Here is a 21,946-nt window from a genome sequence, read left to right on the forward strand (position 1 = left end):
GCTTTTATTGACGATGACATGAAGTTTATGCACAGAGTCCATATTTGCAGTGTTGGCCCTTCTTTCTTTTTCAAGACCTCTGCAAGTCGCCTTGGCAGGCTGTCCATCAACTTCTGGGCCCAATCCTGACTGATGGCCGCTGACCATTCTTTGCATAGTCACAATTGCTGGGTTTGTGTTAGTCCACCCACCTCTAGACCACAAGTTCTCAATGAGGAGGTTCCTGGCCATGGACCCCAAATGGCGATGTTTTGTTCCCCAAGCCACTTAGTTCTCACTTTGGCCTTATGGTCCGGTGCTTCGTCATGTTGGTCACCAAACTCTGAGAGAAGTTGCTCTCGGTTGATGTTTTGGTTCATTCATCCATCCATCCATCCACTATCCAACCCGCTATATCCTAACTACAGGGTCACAGGGGTCGGCTGGAGCCAATCCCAGCCAACACAGAGCGTAAGGCAGGAAACAAACACCGGGCAGGGTGCCAGCCCACCGCAGTGTTTGGGTCCCATTCTTTATTTATGGCTGTGTTCTTATGCCAAATTGTGAGTGAGCCCTGCACTGCCTTGGCTGATATAAATGATCTCAGGATGCTGTACTGTTGGCCTGACACAGGACTGATGGTAGCGTCGCTCACGTTTTCTTGCCCCAAACAATCAGAAAGGGAGGGGATTCATCAGAGAAAATTACTTGACCTCAGCAGTCCAATCCCAGAAGATCACTCTGTCCCTGACGTTTTTCTTGGCTTCTTTGCTGCCCTTCTTGATACCCACCAGGCCATCCTTCAAACGTCTTTACCTCACTGACGCCTGCCTGCTGCCATTCCTTAGCGAGCTCTGCCCGGGTGGTGCCCCAATCCCGAGCCATGAATCGACTTTAGCAGACAGTCCTGGCACTTGCTGGACTTTCTTGGGCACTTCGAAGCCTTTTTCACAACAGCAGCAGAAATGGTTTTTTGGGATTCAGTTCATTTTCATGGCAAAGAGGGGCTTTACAAGTAATTGCAATTCATCTGATCACTCTTCAGAACATTCTGGAATAGATGCAAATTGCCATCATAAAAACTGAGGCAGCAAACTTTGTGAAAATTAATATTTGTGTCATTCTCAAAACTTCTGGCCACGACTGTGTACAACATCCAACCCGTTTAACAACAGAGAGGCAGATGATTTGCGGTAACCTGGACGCTGCATCACCCGATCACTCTGTTTCAACTTATCTGTAGCAAATAGCTGGATTAAAACTAAAAGGGCACTTTATTTATTGGTTTTCTGGTGTGCAATTGAGCTCCGCAAAGGAGCGGCATAGGAGTACGGTTATTCCTCGTCTTATATTCGGGGCTGCTGGGATAATAATAACTCGAGTGTTCTCAATATAAATAAGCATTGTGTTAGGTTACTCGTTACTTTAAAACATAATCGGACGATGTGGCGCTTCTTTCTTTTAACATGTTAACCCCAACACTGCTCCTGAGATTGACGCATTCAGCTCATCAACATAAATTTAGCTATTTCTGAAATATTGAGAGAACACAATTTCAACCAAGAGAAGGAATAATGCCATCATCTGAACATTTACCTCGGGATGTTTTTTTTTGTGGACACTTTTAAGTGCGGCTGCTGAAAAGTTGAGGAAAAGTTTAACCCATTTAGCAAATAACTGAGTTACCTGTTTAGAAATCTGTGTGTGTTAAGCTGGCAGTAACACCTTTCTAACCATAATATGTTTATGAAGCATTTCTTGGCATAACTTGGTTATGAAAGCTCACATAAACACGCCCAGTGGTCAGTATTGGTAAAGCTGTCAAATGCTTAGCAGTCCAGGTTGAGAGCACCGAGTCCATACCATCTGTGTGAAAGTAACGCAACCAAAGTCACTTTTCATTTTATGTAGCACTCCATGCTATCACACCGTACTCCACAGATATATCATACTATCCATCCATCCATTTTCCAACCCGCTGAATCCAAACACAGGGTCACGGGGGTCTGCTGGAGCCAATTCCAGCCAACACAGGGCACAAGGCAGGAATCAATCCCGGGCAGGGTGCCAACCCACCGCAGTATATCATACTACATTTACTTAATATTTCTACTGTATTAGCACTAATAATTGAATTAAGTTACGCCATCAGTGAATAAACGGACAGCCTTGTGCTTAAAAGTCCAGTGGTTTAGTGACCAGGCCATACTGTCCACAAGATAGGAATCAAACATTTGTGAATGTCTAGTTTCTTTGTGAATTGACATTTTATTTCTTATCACAACCGTTCCATAATGAGTACCATCCCCAGGTATATTACATAGCACATTTTTGTCAAATTTCTTCACTGTTGCCACTTTCAATTGAATTAACTTTCACGGTGAGTCAGCGTAAAACATTTCTCTCTATCACAGGGGTCGCCAAGTCCGGTCCTGGAGGGCCCCAGTGGCTGCAGGTTTTCATTCTAACCCTTTTTTGAATGAGTGCCCTGTTTGTGTTTCTAATTAACTTCTTGTGAATTCATTTTAATTGAATTGCTTTTTTAAGATTTGTTCCCCTGAATTTCTTCATTGTTACTCTGAATTGCTTAGTTTCTTTCCTTAAACGGCTCCCAAACAGAATTGAATTGTGAAGTGAGGGAGCCAACAGAAGATCAACTAAGTCAGGGCCTCAAACTCAAACCAATTTCACTCCAACCAGCTGCTTAATGAGGTGCCAATTCTTGTTGTTAATTAAAGCCGTTCTTTAACTTCATGGCCTGTTGCTGCTCACGTGGTGTATTAGCAGACATTTCTGAAATTGTTGATTTTCTCTTTCAAAGAGCACCATTAAAATGTTTTGTGGACCTGAGCAGATCGACGTTCCTGAGACCTTCATCTTTCTTTATTTTGAGATATGGTATGATGGACACCAGTTGTTTTGGCTCATTTTGTATCTCATTATTGTTTGGCTGCTAATTAAGGAAAAAGAAACAAGGGGTCTGAGTCTTCAAGAACAAGTCAATTAAAATTAGTTCAAAAGAAGTTAATTATCAGCAAAAACAGGTCACTCATTAAGAAAAGGGTTAGAATGAAAACCTGTAGCCGCAGTGGTCCTCCAGGACCGGAGTTGGCAACCCCTGCAAAAAATCTTGCGATGAGACGGGACTTTTTTCCCCGCGACGAGACGTGATCTTTTGAAGAGAGACCAAGAGACACTTCCACGTCCCGCGAGACGGACAAGTCACGTCATACTTACAACCTTTGGAAGCAAGTCCCGTGAAACGCATGCAGAGTGGTTTAGAGATAATGGAAGTAGGAAAATTCGAAATTCTCAAAAAATTAAGAGTAAAGATCGCTTTAGCGCAAACAAACGGAAAATATTACTCGGTGAAATGACAGAACAGCAAAAAGAGTTCGAATGGTGTTTGAGGATGTCTGGGGGACAAGAGAGACAAGGCAGTGAGACAAAGAGTAGGACAGCTGCTGTACAGGCTTTTAAATGTTTGGACGCGCCACACGAGATGAAGATCACATGGCACGGCAGCAGCAGCAAACCAGCAGCTGATCGAGCAAAGAGGAGGTAAAAAAAAACAACTGTTATTTGTTCCCATTGTATCATTGTTTAAGAGGGGGTTTCGGAGGAGCGACTGTGTTTCCTTGGAGTGCGTTCAGCCCCCTTCTTATGTGCCATTTTGGGGGGTTAGGCGAGCAGAAGCCCCCTAGTAAAAACCAAATAAAGACATCATCTATGCTTTACAGTCCAGTGGTTTTGTGACCAGGCTATGCTGTCTGTATGGTAAGCGTCACAACTTAGTGAACTGTCCATTTTTAAGTACCTTTTCATAGTTAATACCTTGGTAATGTGCTTTACAGGAACAGTCTACCACATTTGTGTCTAATTTCTACTGTATCAGTGCTGTTAGTTGAATTAACTCACACAGCCAGTCAGTGATAAGAGATTAGCCAGACGGCCTTCTGCTTAACAGTCCAGTGCTCTCATGTCTGTCCATATGCTTTGTCTCACAACTTATAGTAAAGGTTCAGTTTATATGGCACATTTCACACTGCGTTTAGCGATTTAATTCATATAGCACAATTACGTAGTGACTATCATCCCAAGGTACTTCATAACTACATTTCTTGTCTTAATCTACACTATTAACCCTATCAGTTAAATTAAACAGTCGCTCTTATGGGTGACAGCCCAGTGCTTTACTGACCAGGCCATACTCTTTGTATCAGGGGGCATCTAACTGTGATCCTGGAGGGCCCACTGGCTTCCATTCAGTTATTTTTTTCCATTACTAATTAATTGCTGCTCCTAATGAAACATTTATCTTGCCTTAATTTTAACTGACTTGCTTTCTCATCCCTTATATTTTTTTCTTACCCCCCACCCCAATCAAGACTCAAAACAATAAGACCTACAAAGTGAGCCAACAGATGGCCGGCCAAGTCAGGGGTCTCAGAGTTGGTTCCTCTAGTGTGGGGTAGGGGGGTCGGGTGTACCGTTTTTTAATCCCAACAAATTTCTTAATTAGAAGTCATTTTTTGCCATTAAAGAAACACCGAAATTAACTGTATGGGTTCTTGGTGCTCTTATTCTACCACACCAGACATTTCCAAAACGCATTTTCTTTTTTCCAAAAGGCAACAACAACAACATTTACTTCTTTCACACATTTTCATACAAATAATGCAGCTCAAAGTGCTTTACATGATGAAGAAAGAGAAAAAAGACAAAATAAATAAGAAAATTGAATTAGGGACCTCTAATTAACATAGAATAAGAGTAAGGTCCGATGGCCAGGGAGGGCAGAAAAAACAAAACAAAACTCCAGATGTTTTCTGAATCAGAGCAGATTAATATTTCTCAGACCTTTACCACTTTTTTCTTTTCAAATTATTTATTGAACAGTCCAATCTTTTATTGTCTCTACTGCATTTGCATCCATTACTACAACAATTTGAGCACAAGTAAAGCCGATTTCGAATTTCTCGACTCGAATAGGTTAAGTATGGCCTACTGCAGTTGCTGATCTTCTGGCAGGACCATGTCATTTTAAATGACTAAAAATTGCTGGGCACTTTATGGATAAAATGTATTATTATTGGTACTAGGGGGCTTTTCCCCCTGCTCGCTTCGCTCGCCAACCCCCGGGCCAGCGCTATGCACTAGCCTCTTTGAGGTTCTGCTGCTCGCGTATGGGGATGCGGATGTACAATTTAAACAGATTTTTATTTTCATGGGAATTGTTACATATGCATCAACACAACATGACTGAATTTCGTTTCTTTCTCACTATTAAATAAAAAGGGATTTTTTCAAATGTTTTTCCTTATGATTTGTGAATTGTCTTTGCACAAGCTATTCTAACGGGAAATGGTTAACGTTTTAATACAAATGGCATATCAAGATCTCCTTTGTTTTGTAATGTTATCCGCAGAAGATGTACTACATTACCTTTCTTGGATACATCCTTCTTTCTCCAGTAATTCATGCATTGGAAGACTGGACGTTGTTAACGGTTGTAGATATTCTACGGGATATTTTGAGTTAATGTTCTCATCTTCTGCACAATCACCATATGTGAATTTCCCCTTGGGATTAATAAAGCTATCTATCTATCTATCTATCTATCTATCTATCTATCTATCTATCTATCTATCTATCTATCTATCTATCTATCTATCTATCTATCTATCTATCTGTCTGTCTGTCTGTCTGTCTGTCTGTCTGTCTGTCTGTCTGTCTGTCTGTCTGTCTGTCTGTCTGTCTGTCTGTCTGTCTGTCTGTCTGTCTGTCTGTCTCTGTCTCTGTCTGTCTATCTATCTAAGTAATGTTAATCCTGCCGACTATACTAAAAAAAATCTCTCACCTCCCTGACTAAGGCCCTTCTCCCCCGATCGCTCAGTTTAGATGGCTGGCCAGCTCTAGGAAGAGTCCTGGTGGTTTTGAACTTCTTCCACTTACGGATGATGGAGGCCACCGTGCTCATTGGGGCCTTCAAAGCAGCAGAAATTTTTCTTGCAAAAATCTCAAGTAAACTTTTTTCATGTTGTCATTATGGGGTGTTGTGTGTAGAATTCTGAGGAAAAAAATTAATTCAATCCATTGTGGAATAAGGCTGTAACATAACAAAATGTGGAAAAAGTGATGCGCTGTGAATACTTTCCGGATGCACTGTACTCGTGTTTAAGTTCTCCCACAGATAAGTCAGGGCTTGATTTTACCATATAATTTCCAGTATTTTATAATGTTGGTTGCATAAATCAAATGCAGAAAACTCACGCTATTGGTCCAAGAGATTACGATATGCTAACACCCACCTGAGAGAGCAACCATGGAGCACACGGCCTTTTTTTTATTATGTATTACCGTGACCACACAGTAATAACCGAACTATTCTGAAGTGACGTTTGCACTGTTTTGTGTTTTTTTTTAATCTCACACCCTCATACACCTTTATCGTAAGAGCATCCCTTATCTACGATGGAGCGTTTGATCAGAAGAAAATATGAAGCTGGTTTTAAATTCAAGTGGCGAAAGAAATTGATAACTACGCTGCTGCAATAAAACACGATATGTCTGAGAAACTGATGCAAGATTGGGAAAAAAAAAGTTGAACAGGCATATAAGTTGGAGTCTGATTTTTATGATCAAGTGTTTGGGTTTCAAGACCCGACTTATATGCGAGCGAGTGTATACGGTTTAGGCAAAGGCTCATAAAATGCACAGAATCCAAAGCTGCCAAAAAAAGAAAAAATTCGTAGAAAGAAAAAGGTTGAATAATTGGTCCAAAGCCAAAACCTTTCTCTCCCCAAGTGCTGAAACTCTCCCCGAAATGTAGGAGACTCACTGGCTTAAAAAGGTTGAAAAAATAAATTCAAAACAAGCTACAGCATGGGGGAAAAAATGAATCTTTGAAATACGCAGAATAGCGACACCCGTCCTCAACACTCGCCTCCTTACTAATGGCACTGATGCTTTTTAAGTATTTCCTACCCACTCGCCTAAAGGCAATGGGCTCCTACCATTCAGATCAAAGTTTGGCGGGGTCCACCCCCTTGTCCTCACTTTATTCCAACGCATGCACTACCTTACCTACTGTACATCTCCGGGGATTACATCTAAATTCTTAAACAACAACAACAAGACATAAAATACATGAACGAGTGGAGTAAAACTTCCACCATCCCCGCACTATGACTGCTTTCCCCCTTTTCCATTTCGTTCCACCTGACTGTTGCGAAATCAGCTGCTTGCTGGCTTTTAGCAGCATAAAGGGAGTACGCAGCCATGTGCGCGTATGAAAACTGCCCGTCAACTGACCACTAACGCAGTTAGTCCGCTTAAAAAGAGGACTCTGCCAAGCCGGTAAGTGAAGGCATTGACTAAAATCAAAAATCTGATATTTACCAGAAAGATACGTTAACATGAATTGTCTTATGGGGATTCATTTAACTTTTTGAATCTTTCAGCACTGGGCCTGTCAACTCTTTACTCTTATTATATTTGGCTAAATCACGCCTCCTGCATGGTTCTTCCTGCTCCCCGCACCAACAAAATGTCCTGGTGGCAATTCTACTACCATCACAGATAAAACACGAGACATCAGACAGACCAGCTACTCTTCTGTGTATGAGGTCCCAAACACCTGCGTTCCTTATTCCTCATCACTGTGTTATACGCGTTGTGCTTCCAGATAAATATTCATTAGTTGTCAGCTCTCACGCACACAAGCCCGTCCCTATAACTAAAGACAAAATCAAACACTCTTAAAAATACTAGTTTTTTAAAGGCACTATGTGTTTTTTTACCGGATTATGTGGTCTCTGATTGAGCCGTTGCTTTACGAAGAACCATTTAATTCTGGGAAAGGTTCTTCGCATTTGAAGTTGACTCTCTGTGCTTTGAGAAACTTTCTGATATGTAGAAAAAATAAAAGAAAATCTTTAATGTATGGTAAGAAACCTAACAGGACACAAACAGATTAAGAAAGCCTGAACTTAGCCTGTATGGCTTTACCTATGCAGCAAGAGTCCTTTTGAAATCATAGCATAGTGACCATCTATTCATGGTTAGTTACTGTAAGGAGCCTGTTACAGATCAAAATAAAAGATAGATAGATAGATAGATATGTAAGGCACTATATAATGATAGATAGATGTGAAAGGCACTATATAATAGATAGATGTGAAAGGCACTATATAATGATAGATAGATAGATGTGAAAGGCACTATATAATGATAGATAGATAGATAGATGTGAAAGGCACTATATAATAGATAGATGTGAAAGGCACTATATAATGATAGATAGATAGATGTGAAAGGCACTATATAATGGATAGATGGATGTGAAAGGCACTATAAAATTAATAGATGTGAAAGGCACTATATAATAGATAGATAATATGAAAGGCACTATAAAATTAATAGATAGATAGATGTGAATGTCACTATAAAATTAATAGATGTGAAAGGCAGTATATAATAGATAGATAGATGTGAAAGGCACTATAAAATTAATAGATGTGAAAGGCACTATATAATAGATAGATAGATAGATGTGAAAGGCACTATAAAATTAATAGATAGATGTGAAAGGCACTATAAAGTTAATAGATAGATAGATAGATGTGAAAGGCAGTATATAATAGATAGATAATATGAAAGGCACTATAAAATTAATAGATAGATAGATAGATGTTGTTTTAGTTTGGGAAAATGGTTCAAAGGTTTTAACAGAAAATAAGCAGGCAAGAATCAGAGAGGAAAGGTCCAATACTTCAATTGTTTACTTGTTCAAATATAATATCAGTTACATACAATATAATAGCAATATACATGCAGATATAGGAATTGTACTATTGACAAAGATATATGATTTATACTATTAACTTACAGTAGTACAGATATGTGAATTATACTATACTTACAGTAATATCAAAAGACCCAGAGCCATCATCCTAGACCAGTAGACTGAGGGAGCCCGCGTGTCAGTCTCGTCAGAGGATCAACTCGTGAGCCTGGTCCAATACCGGGCGGTGTGCACGTTCCCCACGGTTGAGCTTCCGAAGAAACTGAGGGCGGAACCTTCCCTTATATACTAATTGAGTGTCCATACCCAAAATGGCTTACGTGTAAGCAGTGTATACAGAAGTGATCAGTTTCTGCACACCTTCTTCCCACGGGACATCTTATTGTTTTTCTTCTACTTGGCCCTCACTGAGATGGTGCCTAGTATCAGAAGACACACAATAACAAGCGTTGCCCTTCAATGAAGCCCCTCGAAGTGAAAAACAAGTACATGGCCTTGACTGTATTCCCATAACATTCTGAAACTCTTTATGAGAAGCAAGTTTTTGCACATTCTTTCGCTATCATCCCAAACATTCCAATCTTTGTAGCTGGTTTTGCACTGAAGCGACCAATCCCCCCCCTCTTACTCCTTTATTTCATCCCTTCTCCTGTTACAGAGAAAACCTTTTTTATTACAGATGTGAAAGTCACTATAAAATTAATAGATAGATGTGAAAGGCACTATATAATAGATAGATAGATGTGAAAGGCACTATAAAATTAATAGATAGATGTGAAAGGCAGTATATAATAGATAGATAGATGTGAAAGGCACTATAAAATTAATAGATGTGAAAGGCACTATATAATAGATAGATAGATAGATGTGAAAGGCACTATAAAATTAATAGATAGATGTGAAAGGCACTATAAAGTTAATAGATAGATAGATAGATGTGAAAGGCATTATATAATAGATAGATAGATGTGAAAGGCACTATAAAATTAATAGATGTGAAAGGCACTATATAATAGATAGATAGATAGATGTGAAAGGCACTATAAAATTAATAGATGGATGTGAAAGGCACTATAAAGTTAATAGATAGATAGATAGATAGATAGATAGATGTGAAAGGCATTATATAATAGATAGATGTGAAAGGCACTATAAAATTAATAGATAGATAGATAGATGTGAAAGACATTATATAATAGATAGATGTGAAAGGCGCTATAAAATTAATAGATAGATAGATGATAAAGGCATTATATAATAGATAGATAATTAGATAGATCTTTATTGTCATTGTCACTTTTACAAAGGAACAACGAAATTGAAGGTGCAGTCGGCTCGATGTGAGGCATAAGAGTTAAAAAGACAAGAAGAGAGAAAATAATAACAAACCGAATAGTAATAAAAGTACAAACAAGATGAAAAATCATTTCCGGAACCTTTGTGTGGATGGGTCTTTTGGGAACCAAAAATGGTTCCCCTATGGCATCGCTCTAAAGAACTGCTCATTTTTAAGAGGGTACTTGGAGAGAGTCACAAGTATTAGGTCTAAAACGTAGATTTCTATCAACTTTTGGGCTATTTCCGCTAACTGGAAGTGGTCCTTTTTTATTCATGCTGCTGTAGAGTCTGATTTATTCATCTTTACTTTTTTAATAATTGTTCAATATATTATTAACCAGGGGGCTTTGTCCCCCTGCACACTTCACTCGCCAACCCTTTTCCCCCCACCAGCGGTACGCGCCGTTGTGAAAAAGGGGGCTGAATGCACCCCAAGGAGACGCGGTCGCTCCTACTGAACCCCCCCTCTTAACCAGTGATACAATGGGAAACAAGTAACAGTTGGGTTTTTTTTACCTCCTGTTTGCTTGATCAGCTGCTGCCATGCCGCATGATCTGAATTTTCGAGCGGCGCTTCAAACTTTTAAAAGCCTGTAGAGCAGCTGTCCTTTTGTCTCACTCCCTCGTCTCTCTTCTCCCCCAGACATCCTCAAACAATATTCAATCTTTTTTCGCTGTTCCGTTATTTCACCTAGTAATATTTTCCATTTGTTTGCGCTAATGCGATGTTTACTCTCATTTTTGTGAGACTTCCGAATTTTCCTACTTCCGTTATCTCTAACCAGCTCATCAAACTAAAAGAAGTGGAAGTTCAGGGTGTGGGTGCAGAATTGGCTCAGACACAGGAAGCAGAGGGTGATGGTGTGAGGAACCTCATCAGAATTGGGTGATGTTAAGAGTGGTGACCAGCAGGGTTGTAGAGAACTCCATCTCCCATGGAGAGCCCTATGGGAATCTGAGGCAACACTGCCACACAAGGGGGGCTGCTGTCTAGTGTGTATCATGGGACTTGCTTCCAAAGGTTGTAAGTATGACATGACTTGACCGTCTCGCTAGACGTGAAAGTGTCTCTCTGTCTCTCTTCAAAAGATCACATCATGTCGCAGGATAAAAGTCTCATCTCATCGCAAGATTTCTTTTTATAATAGAAAGATTTGATTTGATTTGTTGTTTATGGTTCTTTGATGTACATTACATCCAGAAAGTATTCACAGCGCATCACTTTTTCCACATTTTGTTATGTTACAGCCTTATTCCAAAATTGATTAAATTCATTTTTTTCCTCAGAATTCTGCACACAACACCCCATAATGACAACATGAAAAAAGTTTACTTGAGGTTTTTGCAAATTTATTAAAAATAAAAAAACTGAGAAATCCCATGTCCATAAGTATTCCCAGCCTTTGCTCAATACTTTGTCAATGCACCTTTGGCAGCAATTCCAGCCTCAAGTCTTTTTTGAATATGATGCCACAAGCTTGGCACACCTATCCTTGGCCAGTTTCGCCCATTCCTCTTTGCAGCACCTCCCAAGCTCCATCAGGTTGGATGGGAAGCGTCGGTGCACAGCCATTTTAAGATCTCTGCAGAGATGTTCAATCGGATTCAAGTCTGGGCTCTGGCTGGGCCACTCAAGGACATTCACAGAGTTGTCCTGAAGCCACTCCTTTGATATCTTGGCTGTGTGCTTAGGGTCGTTGTCCTACTGAAAGATGAAGCGTCGCCCCAGTCTGAGGTCAAGAGCGCTCTGGAGCAGGTTTTCATCCAGGATGTCTCTGTACATTGCTGCAGTCATCTTTCCCTTTATCCTGACTAGTCTCCCATCCCCACAGCATGATGCTGCCACCACCATGCTTCACTGTAGGGATGGTATTGGCCTGGTGATGAGCGGTGCCTGGTTTCCTCCAAACATGACGCCTGGCATTCACACCAAAGAGTTCAATCTTTGTCTCATCAGACCAGAGAATTTTCTCTCTCATGGTCTGAGAGTCCTTCAGGTGCCTTTTGGTAAATCTCCAGGCGGGCTGCCATGTGCCTTTTACTAAGGAGTGGCTTCCGTCTCACCACTGTACCATACAGGCCTGATTGGTGGATTGCTGCAGAGATGGTTGTCCTTCTGGAAGGTTCTCCTCTCTCCACAGAGGACCTCTGGAGCTCTGACAGAGTGACCATCGGGTTCTTGGTCACCTCCCTGACTAAGGCCCTTCTCCCCCGATCGCTCAGTTTAGATGGCCGGCCAGCTCTAGGAAGAGTCCTGGTGGTTTCGAACTTCTTCCACTTACGGATGATGAAGGCCACTGTGCTCATTGGGACCTTCAAAGCAGCAGAAATTTTTCTGTAACCTTCCCCAGATTTGTGCCTCGAGACAATACTGTCTCGGAGGTCTACAGACAATTCCTTTGACTTCATGCTTGGTTTGTGCTCTGACATGAACTGTCAACTGTGGGACCTTCTATAGACAGGTGTGTGCCTTTCCAAATCATGTCCAGTCAACTGAATTTACGACAGGTGGACTCCAATGAAGCTGCAGAAACATCTCAAGGATGATCAGGGGAAACTGGATGGACCTGAGCTCAATTTGGAGAATCATGGCAGAGGCTGTGAAAACTTATGGACATGTGCTTTCTCAGTTTTATTATTTTTAATAAATTTGCAAAAACCTCAAGTTAACTTTTTCATGTTGTCATTATGGGGTGTTGTGTGTAGAATTCGTAGGAAAAAAATTAATTTAATCCATTTTGGAATAAGGCTGTGACATAACAAAATGTGGAAAAAGTGATGCGCTGGGAATACTTTTCGGATGCACTGTACATAATATAAAAATATATCATTGTCTTACGGTTTACTCCTCAGATATTCATCCCCATATCTGAGTATACGAGAATGATGAGTGGAGACCACTCCCGATTTAGTGACGGGATAAAACATAATACTAAGTCAAATTACTTCGATTTCTAGTGATTTCTATTTATATGATCTTAGCATGTGCAGGGTCCTGTGACTCACTGTCATGTAGTACGACTTTGTCCAACCAGTCTGCAACTCGCCCTTACAAATTCAAAGAAGTTTAATTTTTTCTTAACAGCCAAATTGTGTTCCCCCAGAAGTGCAGTTATGCAGCTACGAGGAATAAGGAATGTGGATGTGTTGGACCTTGTAAACAGTAGAGAGAGTCCCGTCTGACTGATGTCTTGTGCTTTACGCACCACGACAGAATTTATGATAAAATTGAAAAAACAGAGCAGGGATTGCGGCTCAGCTTGCCATGCCTGGAAAGCATTAGTGCAGCACCGGCTCTGTCAGGTATTACATTTTTGGCTGTCAGAAAAAGCAGCGAGCTCACACATTTTTGGAAATGTAAAACTATGCTGGAAAGTCGGAACGCGGTCTTCTAATATGTCATCCCCGGCGATTTCTAGTCATGTCATCGGACTTTATCGATCATCAGGGTACGAGATCTGCAACTTAATTTGTCAAGTCTAAATATTCCCTCTGACCAAAAGTCTTTTAATGTGATGCCTGCCATAACTAGATAGCTTGTTGATATTCAAGTATTGTGGCCAAACCATCTTGGTATTGGTCCCGTGTGACTTCAGTAGCAGTGTGGCTGACATTTGAATCCACCAAATGGTCTGAAGCTGACGACTTCTGCATTCAAAGGGGATTTCCTTCCCAAACCACTTCCCCCCACTCTTCACTGGCACGCCCTGCAGCATTATCATAATGTGCCTGTTCTCGGAGTGACTGAAGTACTCAAATGGTGGTCTGCTTATTCAGATGTCCTGGTGGCAGTCACTGTTTGTGACACCACACATTGCTATTCCCCCCTCATTGATCTTAAACGTTCCACAGTTACGACTCCTCAGAGTCACAGTCGGTCACAAAAAGCTAAGTGTTTCCCTGCTGTGAGCAGCAGATTTCTCTTACTGAAGCTGCTAACGGTTTGTTATCGGGGTCTTCTTGACCACACAGACCTGAGTCGATGTCTTATAAAGAGGTGTTTTGGAAGTCCACAATGAATGCATTCTTAACTGGATTACTGCTCATGTTCCTTGTCTGTGTTGACCAAATGGATGTCATGATAAACCTGCACATGAAAAAGATGTGTGCAAAGACAGCCACTTTATTATTAGATTTGTGTGACGTGTAGCAGGAGGACACTAAAAAGAGTGCACCCCGACCATCTAAGAAACGTCTGAGCATATTCCAGCCTTCTTCACACAATCGAGATGTACAGGTTAGGCGATTCTACATTTTCAGAGCTCTAAGGTGAACTGGTATCCCACTCAGGTTCCTGCCTGTCCATTAAAAGCGAGCCCTGTATGCATTCACATGTGAATGTCTGCAATTGACTGGTGGGCCATCCAGGGTTTGGTTCCTATGTTGTGCCTAACACTCCTGACTTGTGTCAATATCATTATTGTTCCTGAAGTGGGACTACCCTAACCCTAAGCCTAACCCTGGTTTTCTTCAATTATTGGGAAGAAACCCCAGGGACCCAGAATTTGTATGAGAGATTTAAAGTGTGGTCTGAAATTCAAACCAAATCTGACATTGGCTTTACAAATTTAAAGAAGAAGCAGTGTTGGACCCCCCAGCTTTCATATTCTTGTGTTTTTGGATGTAATGCAGGTTGTGGGAAATTATGGGTATAAAACTCTGATACCTGAAATTTTTAATTACAGTGCATCCAGAAAGTATTCCCAGCGCATCACTTTTTCCACATTTTGTTATGTTACAGCCTTATTCCAAAATGGATTAAATTCATTTTTTTTCTCAGAATTCTACACACAACACCCCATAATTACAACGTGAAAAAAGTTTACTTGAGGATTTTGCAAATCCTAGTGAGCTGAATGACTTCCGGCCTGTTGCTGTGACATCACATGTGATGAAGACCATGGAGAGGCTGCTGCTTCACCACCATAGGCCACAGGTTCAACACGCCCTTGACCCTCTGCAGTTTGCATATCAGGAGAAGGTGGGAGCGGAGGATGCCATCATCTACATGCTACACCGATCCCTCTCCCACTTGGACAGAGGCAGTGGTGCTGTAAGAATTATGTTTCTAGACTTCTAGCACCTTCAACACCATCCAACCTCTGCTCCTTAGGGACAAGCTGACAGAGATGGGAGTTGATTCATACCTGGTGGCATGGAACGTGGACTATCTTAAAGACAGACCTCAGTATGTGCGTCTCGGGAACTGCACGTCTGACATTGTGGTCAGCAGCATAGGAGCGCCGCAGGGGACTGTACTTTCTCTGGTCCTGTTCAGCTAATATACATCAGACTTCCAATACAACTCGGAGTCCTGCCACGTGCAAAAGTTCGCTGATGACACTGCTATCGTGGGCTGCATCAGGAGTGGGCAGGAGGAGGAGTATAGGGACCTAATCAAGGACTTTGTTAAATGGTGCGACTCAAACCACCTACAACTGAACACCAGCAAAACCAAGGAGCTGGTGGTGGATTTTAGGAGGACCAGGCCCCTCATGGACCCCGTGATCATCAGAGGTGACTGTGTGCAGAGGGTGCAGACCTATAAATACCTGGGAGTGCAGCTGGATGATAAATTGGACTGGACTGCCAATACTGATGCTCTGTGTAAGAAAGGACAGAGCCGACTATACTTCCTTAGAAGGCTGGCATCCTTCAACATCTGCAATAAGATGCTGCAGATGTTCTATCAGACGGTTGTGGTGAGCGCCCTCTTTTTTACGCGGTGGTGTGCTGGGGAGGTAGCATAAAGAAGAGGGACGCCTCACACCTGGACAAACTGGTGAGGAAGGCAGGCTCTATTGTAGGCACGGAGCTGGACATTTTGACATCTGTGGCAGAGCGATGGGCGCTGAGCAGACTCCTGTCAATCATGGAGAATCCACTACATCCACTGAACAGGATCATCTCCAGACAGAGGAGCAGCTTCAGTGACAGACTGCTGTCACCGTCCTGCTCCACTGACAGACTGAGGAGATCGTTCCTCCCCCAAACTATACGACTCTTCAATTCCACCCGGGGGGGTAAACGTTAACATTTAATATTATACAAAGATATTGTCTGTTTTTTTTTTTACCTGCATTATCATCAATCTTTAATATTGTTTATTGTATCAGTATGCTGCTGCTGGAGAATGTGAATTTCCCATTGGGATTAATAAAGTATCTATCTATCTATCTATCTATCTATCTATCTATCTATCTATCTATTAGAAAGTCTGACTAAGCTACTCAGAGCAGGTGAAAGTCAATCCTACTAACTGTCACCTTATCCTCCTCTTATCTATTTATTTATTTATTTATTTTGTTTTTACTCTTTTTCAGTGTCTTGAAAAGTTCCCAGTTATCCAGCACTTCAAGTTTGGCAGTCTCCTTTCCATTCAGCCAGTCAAGCCCTGAGAAGCAGCACCTTTAAACTGAAAGACATGGGGGCATAAAAAAGCAAAAAAAAAAAAAAAATGTCGCAACAGCACCTGACCCGTTTGGAGAAAATGTTTTTTCACATCAAATCCCCGGCATTTTCAGTAAGAGCCTTTCGGTGGGATTAAGTCGTTATTCTTCTGGACCCGCAATATCTGTGACTCCCCTATTTCTGTGCACACACACACACACTCTCCATTGCGTGAAGCCAGCACTCATCCCAGAAACAGGTTACTTGGCCCCCCGAGGGATTTTTTTTTTTTTGGTCTGTATACCATGGCAGACATATGTAGGTTATAACTACTGGTTGTTTGAATCGTGGTGTCCTCCATCCTGCAGACTAAAACCACAAGTGCAGCCAAACAGATTTAGAAAAATGACAACTAGTGTGAGGGAAGGGGGACACTTCAGCTGCTGGTTTTCATTTCTAGAGGAATACTGTAACCTTTACTGTAGTGTACTGTGAATATTCTTGAACATAGTTATAAAAAAATGGCTTTTCCAGAGTTTCTCATTTGTTTGTAATTACACACCCAGTTGGATCGTGTGAGCAGTTACAAATCCCTCGTATAACCGACATTATCTAATCCAGCAGGCTTTTCTGCACACCCCACTTAAATCTCACCTTATGTAGTAGCCCCCTCTAGATGGGACAGCCAGATGTTCTGTGAAGCTGAGTTTGTCAGTTTGAAATCGAAGTTTTGCAAAGCACTCTGTCTCTGACGTCTTGAACATGACCGGAGGCTCGTTTCACTGATCTTTCACCGTATTACCCCTTCGCCAAACTGTAGATTCCGCACTTGTTTTTCAGTTGCCCCCAGACAGGCAGTCTACTGATGGAACTCCGTTCCCACAAGGCAATCTTGACGTGTGTGTCTTAATTACAATCCAGAAGCGCAACAGAAAATGATGGTTAAAAATGTCAATAAAGATGCCGACTACGCAGGCTGAAACGACTGAAAAAAGTGTTGCTTCTCGTCTGTTTTATTATTCACTTATTCATTTCATATCCCGAATTTTCACCCTCATTCACCAATTTGTCCGTATATATAATTAATGCATATGACCCCTGGACGAACAAGCAGGCCCATGATAAGGGAATCCCCCTTAATGTATGATGTTGGCACACCCTTTCACCCACTGCGATGATATGACGAGGCGGTAAGAAAACGATCAGAGATTTGACTCGACTTATTCCACCAGCTACAGTAGATTAAGATGGGTTGTTTTCAGCTCTTTTCTTGTCTTACTAGAGTGGATTGAGACTCTAAAAGCCACCAAACCGGTGCTTCTTCTCTGTATGTGAGCCGGGGACCTGTGCATGTCATATATCAAGTGTCTTTTTGTATTTATTTAATTTAATTAGTGACAAACCAAGCATGTTTCAGTGCTTTGTATTCACAACTCATTAAATTTGGTTTTAAGCAGAAGGAGACGGAGTCTCTGACTTGTTTAATCATACGAGCTCACAGGAGTGGGGTGCCGTTTATATTTATTAAATTAACTGGTCGTGTTTTTACACTCGGGCGGCACGGTGGCACAGTGGTAGCGCTACTGCCTCACCGTAAGGAGACCTGGGTTCACGTCCCGGGTCCTCCCTACGTGGAGTTTGCATGTTCTCCCTGTGTCTGCGTGGGTTTCCTCCCACAGTCCAAAGACATGCAGGTTAGGTGGATTGGCGTTTCTAAATTGGCCCTACTGTGTGCTTGGTGTGTTTGTTTGTGTCCTACGGTGGGTTGGCACCCTGCCTGGGATTGGTTCCTGCCTTGTGCCCTGTGTTGGCTGGGATTGGCTCCAGCAGACCCCCATGACCCTGTGTTCGGATTCAGCGGGTTGGATAATGGTTGGATGGATGGATGTTTTTACACTCTTAACTCGTGTGTGTGTGTGTGAGAGATCTCAATGAGATGATGACCCCAGAACAGAATCTGACCATCTTGTGAAGCCAAATCCTATATTTTATATTTAATCAGCCCTCCGTTTTCAGAATCTGCTGGAAGGGAGCAGAAGCAAATGCATGAAATGTTTTTCGACATTGGCAATAGTTAGTCCGTCTTGAATACCAGTCCACCATTGGCATAGTAATAATCACACCCACACTAGACTATTCACACGTGGTTTCTCTTGGCACTGTGGTGTTGAAAACTGACACAAGCACAGAAAAGACATGGCAACTTCATGAGGGAATTCAAAAGTTACAGTGAAGTAGAAGATGCCCTAAAATAGCGCTGGGTGAAAACCCAATTTATCAATTAATTAGAATTTTTTGTTTTGGACAATGTGTAAAATGAAAATCGTGATGCACTATCCATCCCATCCATTTCCCAACCCGCTGAATCCGAACACAGGGTCATGGGGGTCTGCTGGAGCCAATTCCAGCCAACACAGGGCACATGGCAGGAACCAATCCCGGGCAGGGTGCCAACCCACCTCAGGTGATATAGTGAAGTAGAAGATGCCCTAAAATAGAGCTGGGTGATAACCCAATTTATCGATTAATAGAATTTTTGTTGTTTTGGACGATGTGTAAAATGAAAATCGTGATTCACTATCCATCCATCCATCCATTTTTCAACCCGCTGAATCCGAACACAGGGTCACAGGGGTCTGCTGGAGCCAATTCCAGCCAACACAGGGCACAAGGCAGGAACCAATCCCGGGCAGGGTGCCAACCCACCGCAGGTGATTCACTATCAACTGGCTAAATAACACAGAGTGTTGGAAGTTCACAAAAATAATTTTTATAGCTTATGCATAAGTTTTTTATTTTACTTAAGGGCCTGTGTAAAGTCTCACCAGTGCTGGTGCCCCGCCCGCATGGCTTTTGCTGGGATTGGCTTCCACTACCCACAACTAACTAGGAAAAAGACGTATGGATGGGCTCCGTAAACGACAGCACGCCCACTCGCCGCCCCCTTCCAACACCAACAGGCAGTAGCAAGATGGCAGCTCATTCATCGAGTCGAAAAATTCCAGCATGTCATCGGTCACTTGGTCGTGGTTTGGATATGGAAAGTCCGATGTTGGCATAAACCTCGGGCCGCTGTGAAGATTGTGGGCACTTATAAGGAGGCAGCACATCAAACTTAACTTCAGCATCTCGGACAGAGGGTGGCAGGTGTGTGAAGCTCTGCGAGACAAACAAGAAGGTAACAATGGGGGAACGTTCTTTTCATGTCGCATTCCATACTACAATAAGAATGGACCCCACCCCCAAATGTGGTAACGTTTTATATTGCTAAAGATTTGGTGCCCATGTATATAGTGGGGGAAAAAAAGGGTTAATTCAGATGATAAAGAAAATCTCTCTCCATCCCTGCTACAAGTACCCCCATCAGAGAGGGTCTTCAGTGTGTTTTCTTTGCAAAAAAACTTGTAATAAAAAAACGACTTAAGGACGTAAAACACCCTTCATGTGTTATCTGTTTGCAACTTGCAAGTGTGTGTTGTTTGAAAAGTCTTCAGGTATACAAGACGTTTTACTTCCTTACTTTTCTCAAATGTGTTAACTTTGGATTTGCACTTCATTGTTCCTCCAGGAGAGCTTCATGGTTTGTGAACTAACTACTTGTTGCGAGTAGTCACTAAGCAGCACCTGGGAACAAATCCAGCTCTAAAACCTCTTCAAGAGATGTGTGTGCTGTTCTTCTGTGTGTTGATATTGTTAAAATAAAAGTTATTTGAATAATGTATGTGCTTTTTTTTCCAAAAAAATCAAAATTGGAATCATAAATCGGGTGTAGGTTGAGAAAAATCTGCAGATTTTATTTTTTAGGCCATATTGTTCGGCCCTGCTTACGTGAGGTCTGCAGATGTGAGGAAGTGGATAACATCCTAGTGGTAACAGGGACTACTAAGGAGCTACTGAGTGATTTGGAAATGATAGAGAGAGAGACGGACCTCCGTATGTGTGTCTTGGGAACTGCAGGTCTGACATTGTGGTCAGCAGCACAGGAGCGCCGCAGGGGACTGTACTTTCTCCGGTCCTGTTCAGCCTATAAACATCGGACTTCTAATACAACTCGGAGTCCTGCCACGTGCAAAAGTTCGCTGACGACACTGCTATCGTGGGCTGCATCAGGAGTGGGCAGGAGGAGGAATATAGGAACCTAATCAAGGACTTTGTTAAATGGTGCGACTCAAACCACCTACAACTGAACACCAGCAAAACCAAGGAGCTAGTGGTGGATTTTAGGAGGACCAGGCCCCTCATGGACCCCATGATCATCAGAGGTGACTGTGTGCAGAGGGTGCAGACCTATAAATACTTGGGAGTGCAGCTGGATGATAAACTGGACTGGACTGCCAATACTGATGCGCTGTACTTCCTTAGAAGGCTGGCGTCCTTCAACATCTGCAATAAGATGCTGCAGATGTTCTATCAGACGGTTGTGGCGCACGCCCTCTTCTACACAGTGGTGGGCAGCATAAAGAAGAGGGACGCCTCACACCTGGACAAACTGGTGAGGAAGGCAGGCTCTATTGTTGGCATGGAGCTGGACAGTTTGACATCTGTGGCAGAGCGACGGTCGCTGAGCAGACTCCTGTCAATCATGGAGAATCCACTGAACAGGATCATCTCCAGACAGAGGAGCAGCTTCAGCGACAGTCTGCTGTCACCGTCCTGCTCCACTGACAGACTGAGAAGATCGCTCCTACACCACACTATGTGACTCTTCAATTCCTCCTGGGGGGGTAAACGTTAACATTATACAAAGTTACTGTCTGCATACCTGCATTGTTATCACTCTTTAATATTGTTTTTTATCAGTATGCTGCTGCTGGAGTACAGTGGAACCTCGGTTCACGACCATAATTCGTTCCAAAACTCGATTTGGTTGTGAACTGAAGCAATTTCCCCCATAGGATTGTATGTAAATACTATTAATCTATTCCAGACCATACGAACTGTATGTAAATATATATTTTAAGTTTTTAAGCACAAATATAGTTAATTAAACCATAGAATGCACAGCGTAATAGTAAACTAAATGTAAAACCAACAAATAACCCTGAGAAAACCTTGAACAACAGAGAAAACTAACACTGCAATAGTTTGCGCTATAGCGCAACCAACCGCTGGCTAAAAACACTTTTTTTTAATGAATTTTAAGCACAGGGAAAAAAAAATGGACATTTGAAAAAATCCGTAATTTAATAAACCACCAAGAAAAGTAACATTGCAACAATGCACACTACGAACCGATCGCTGTAAACAAGTGAAAACAAAGTCAATCCCAGTGAATTCTTTAAGTGCGTTCCTACCTTATGCGTCCAGCCCTCCCTCTCTCTCTCTCTCGCTCTCTCTCTGTCTCTCTCTCTTGTGTGTGTGTGTCTCTCTCTGTCTCTCTCTCTCGTGTGTGTCTCTCTCTCTCTCTGTCTCTCTCTCGTGTGTGTCTCTCTG

General features: G+C 42.0%; 2 protein-coding genes across 3 annotated transcripts in view; both read left to right on the plus strand.

The window, feature by feature from the left end:
- Positions 1–20,230, plus strand: part of ptpa (protein phosphatase 2 phosphatase activator) — a 257,007-nt gene extending 236,777 nt beyond the window's left edge. The window contains exons 10-12 of one of the 2 annotated variants that reach the window (XM_051932320.1): positions 16,447–18,084; positions 18,437–19,082; positions 19,225–20,230. In XM_051932320.1, coding sequence (XP_051788280.1) covers positions 16,447–16,521 — 75 coding nt within the window. In that variant the 3' untranslated portion in view covers positions 16,522–18,084; positions 18,437–19,082; positions 19,225–20,230. The remainder of the gene's footprint in view (positions 1–16,446; positions 18,085–18,436; positions 19,083–19,224) is intronic. The other variant, XM_028808651.2, reaches the window with a different exon arrangement.
- Positions 1–21,946, plus strand: part of adamts13 (ADAM metallopeptidase with thrombospondin type 1 motif, 13) — a 570,965-nt gene that overhangs the window by 389,149 nt on the left and 159,870 nt on the right. The gene's annotated exons all lie outside the window — the stretch shown is intronic.

Source organism: Erpetoichthys calabaricus, chromosome 9 (assembly GCF_900747795.2).
Source record: "Erpetoichthys calabaricus chromosome 9, fErpCal1.3, whole genome shotgun sequence".
NCBI lineage: Eukaryota > Metazoa > Chordata > Cladistia > Polypteriformes > Polypteridae > Erpetoichthys > Erpetoichthys calabaricus.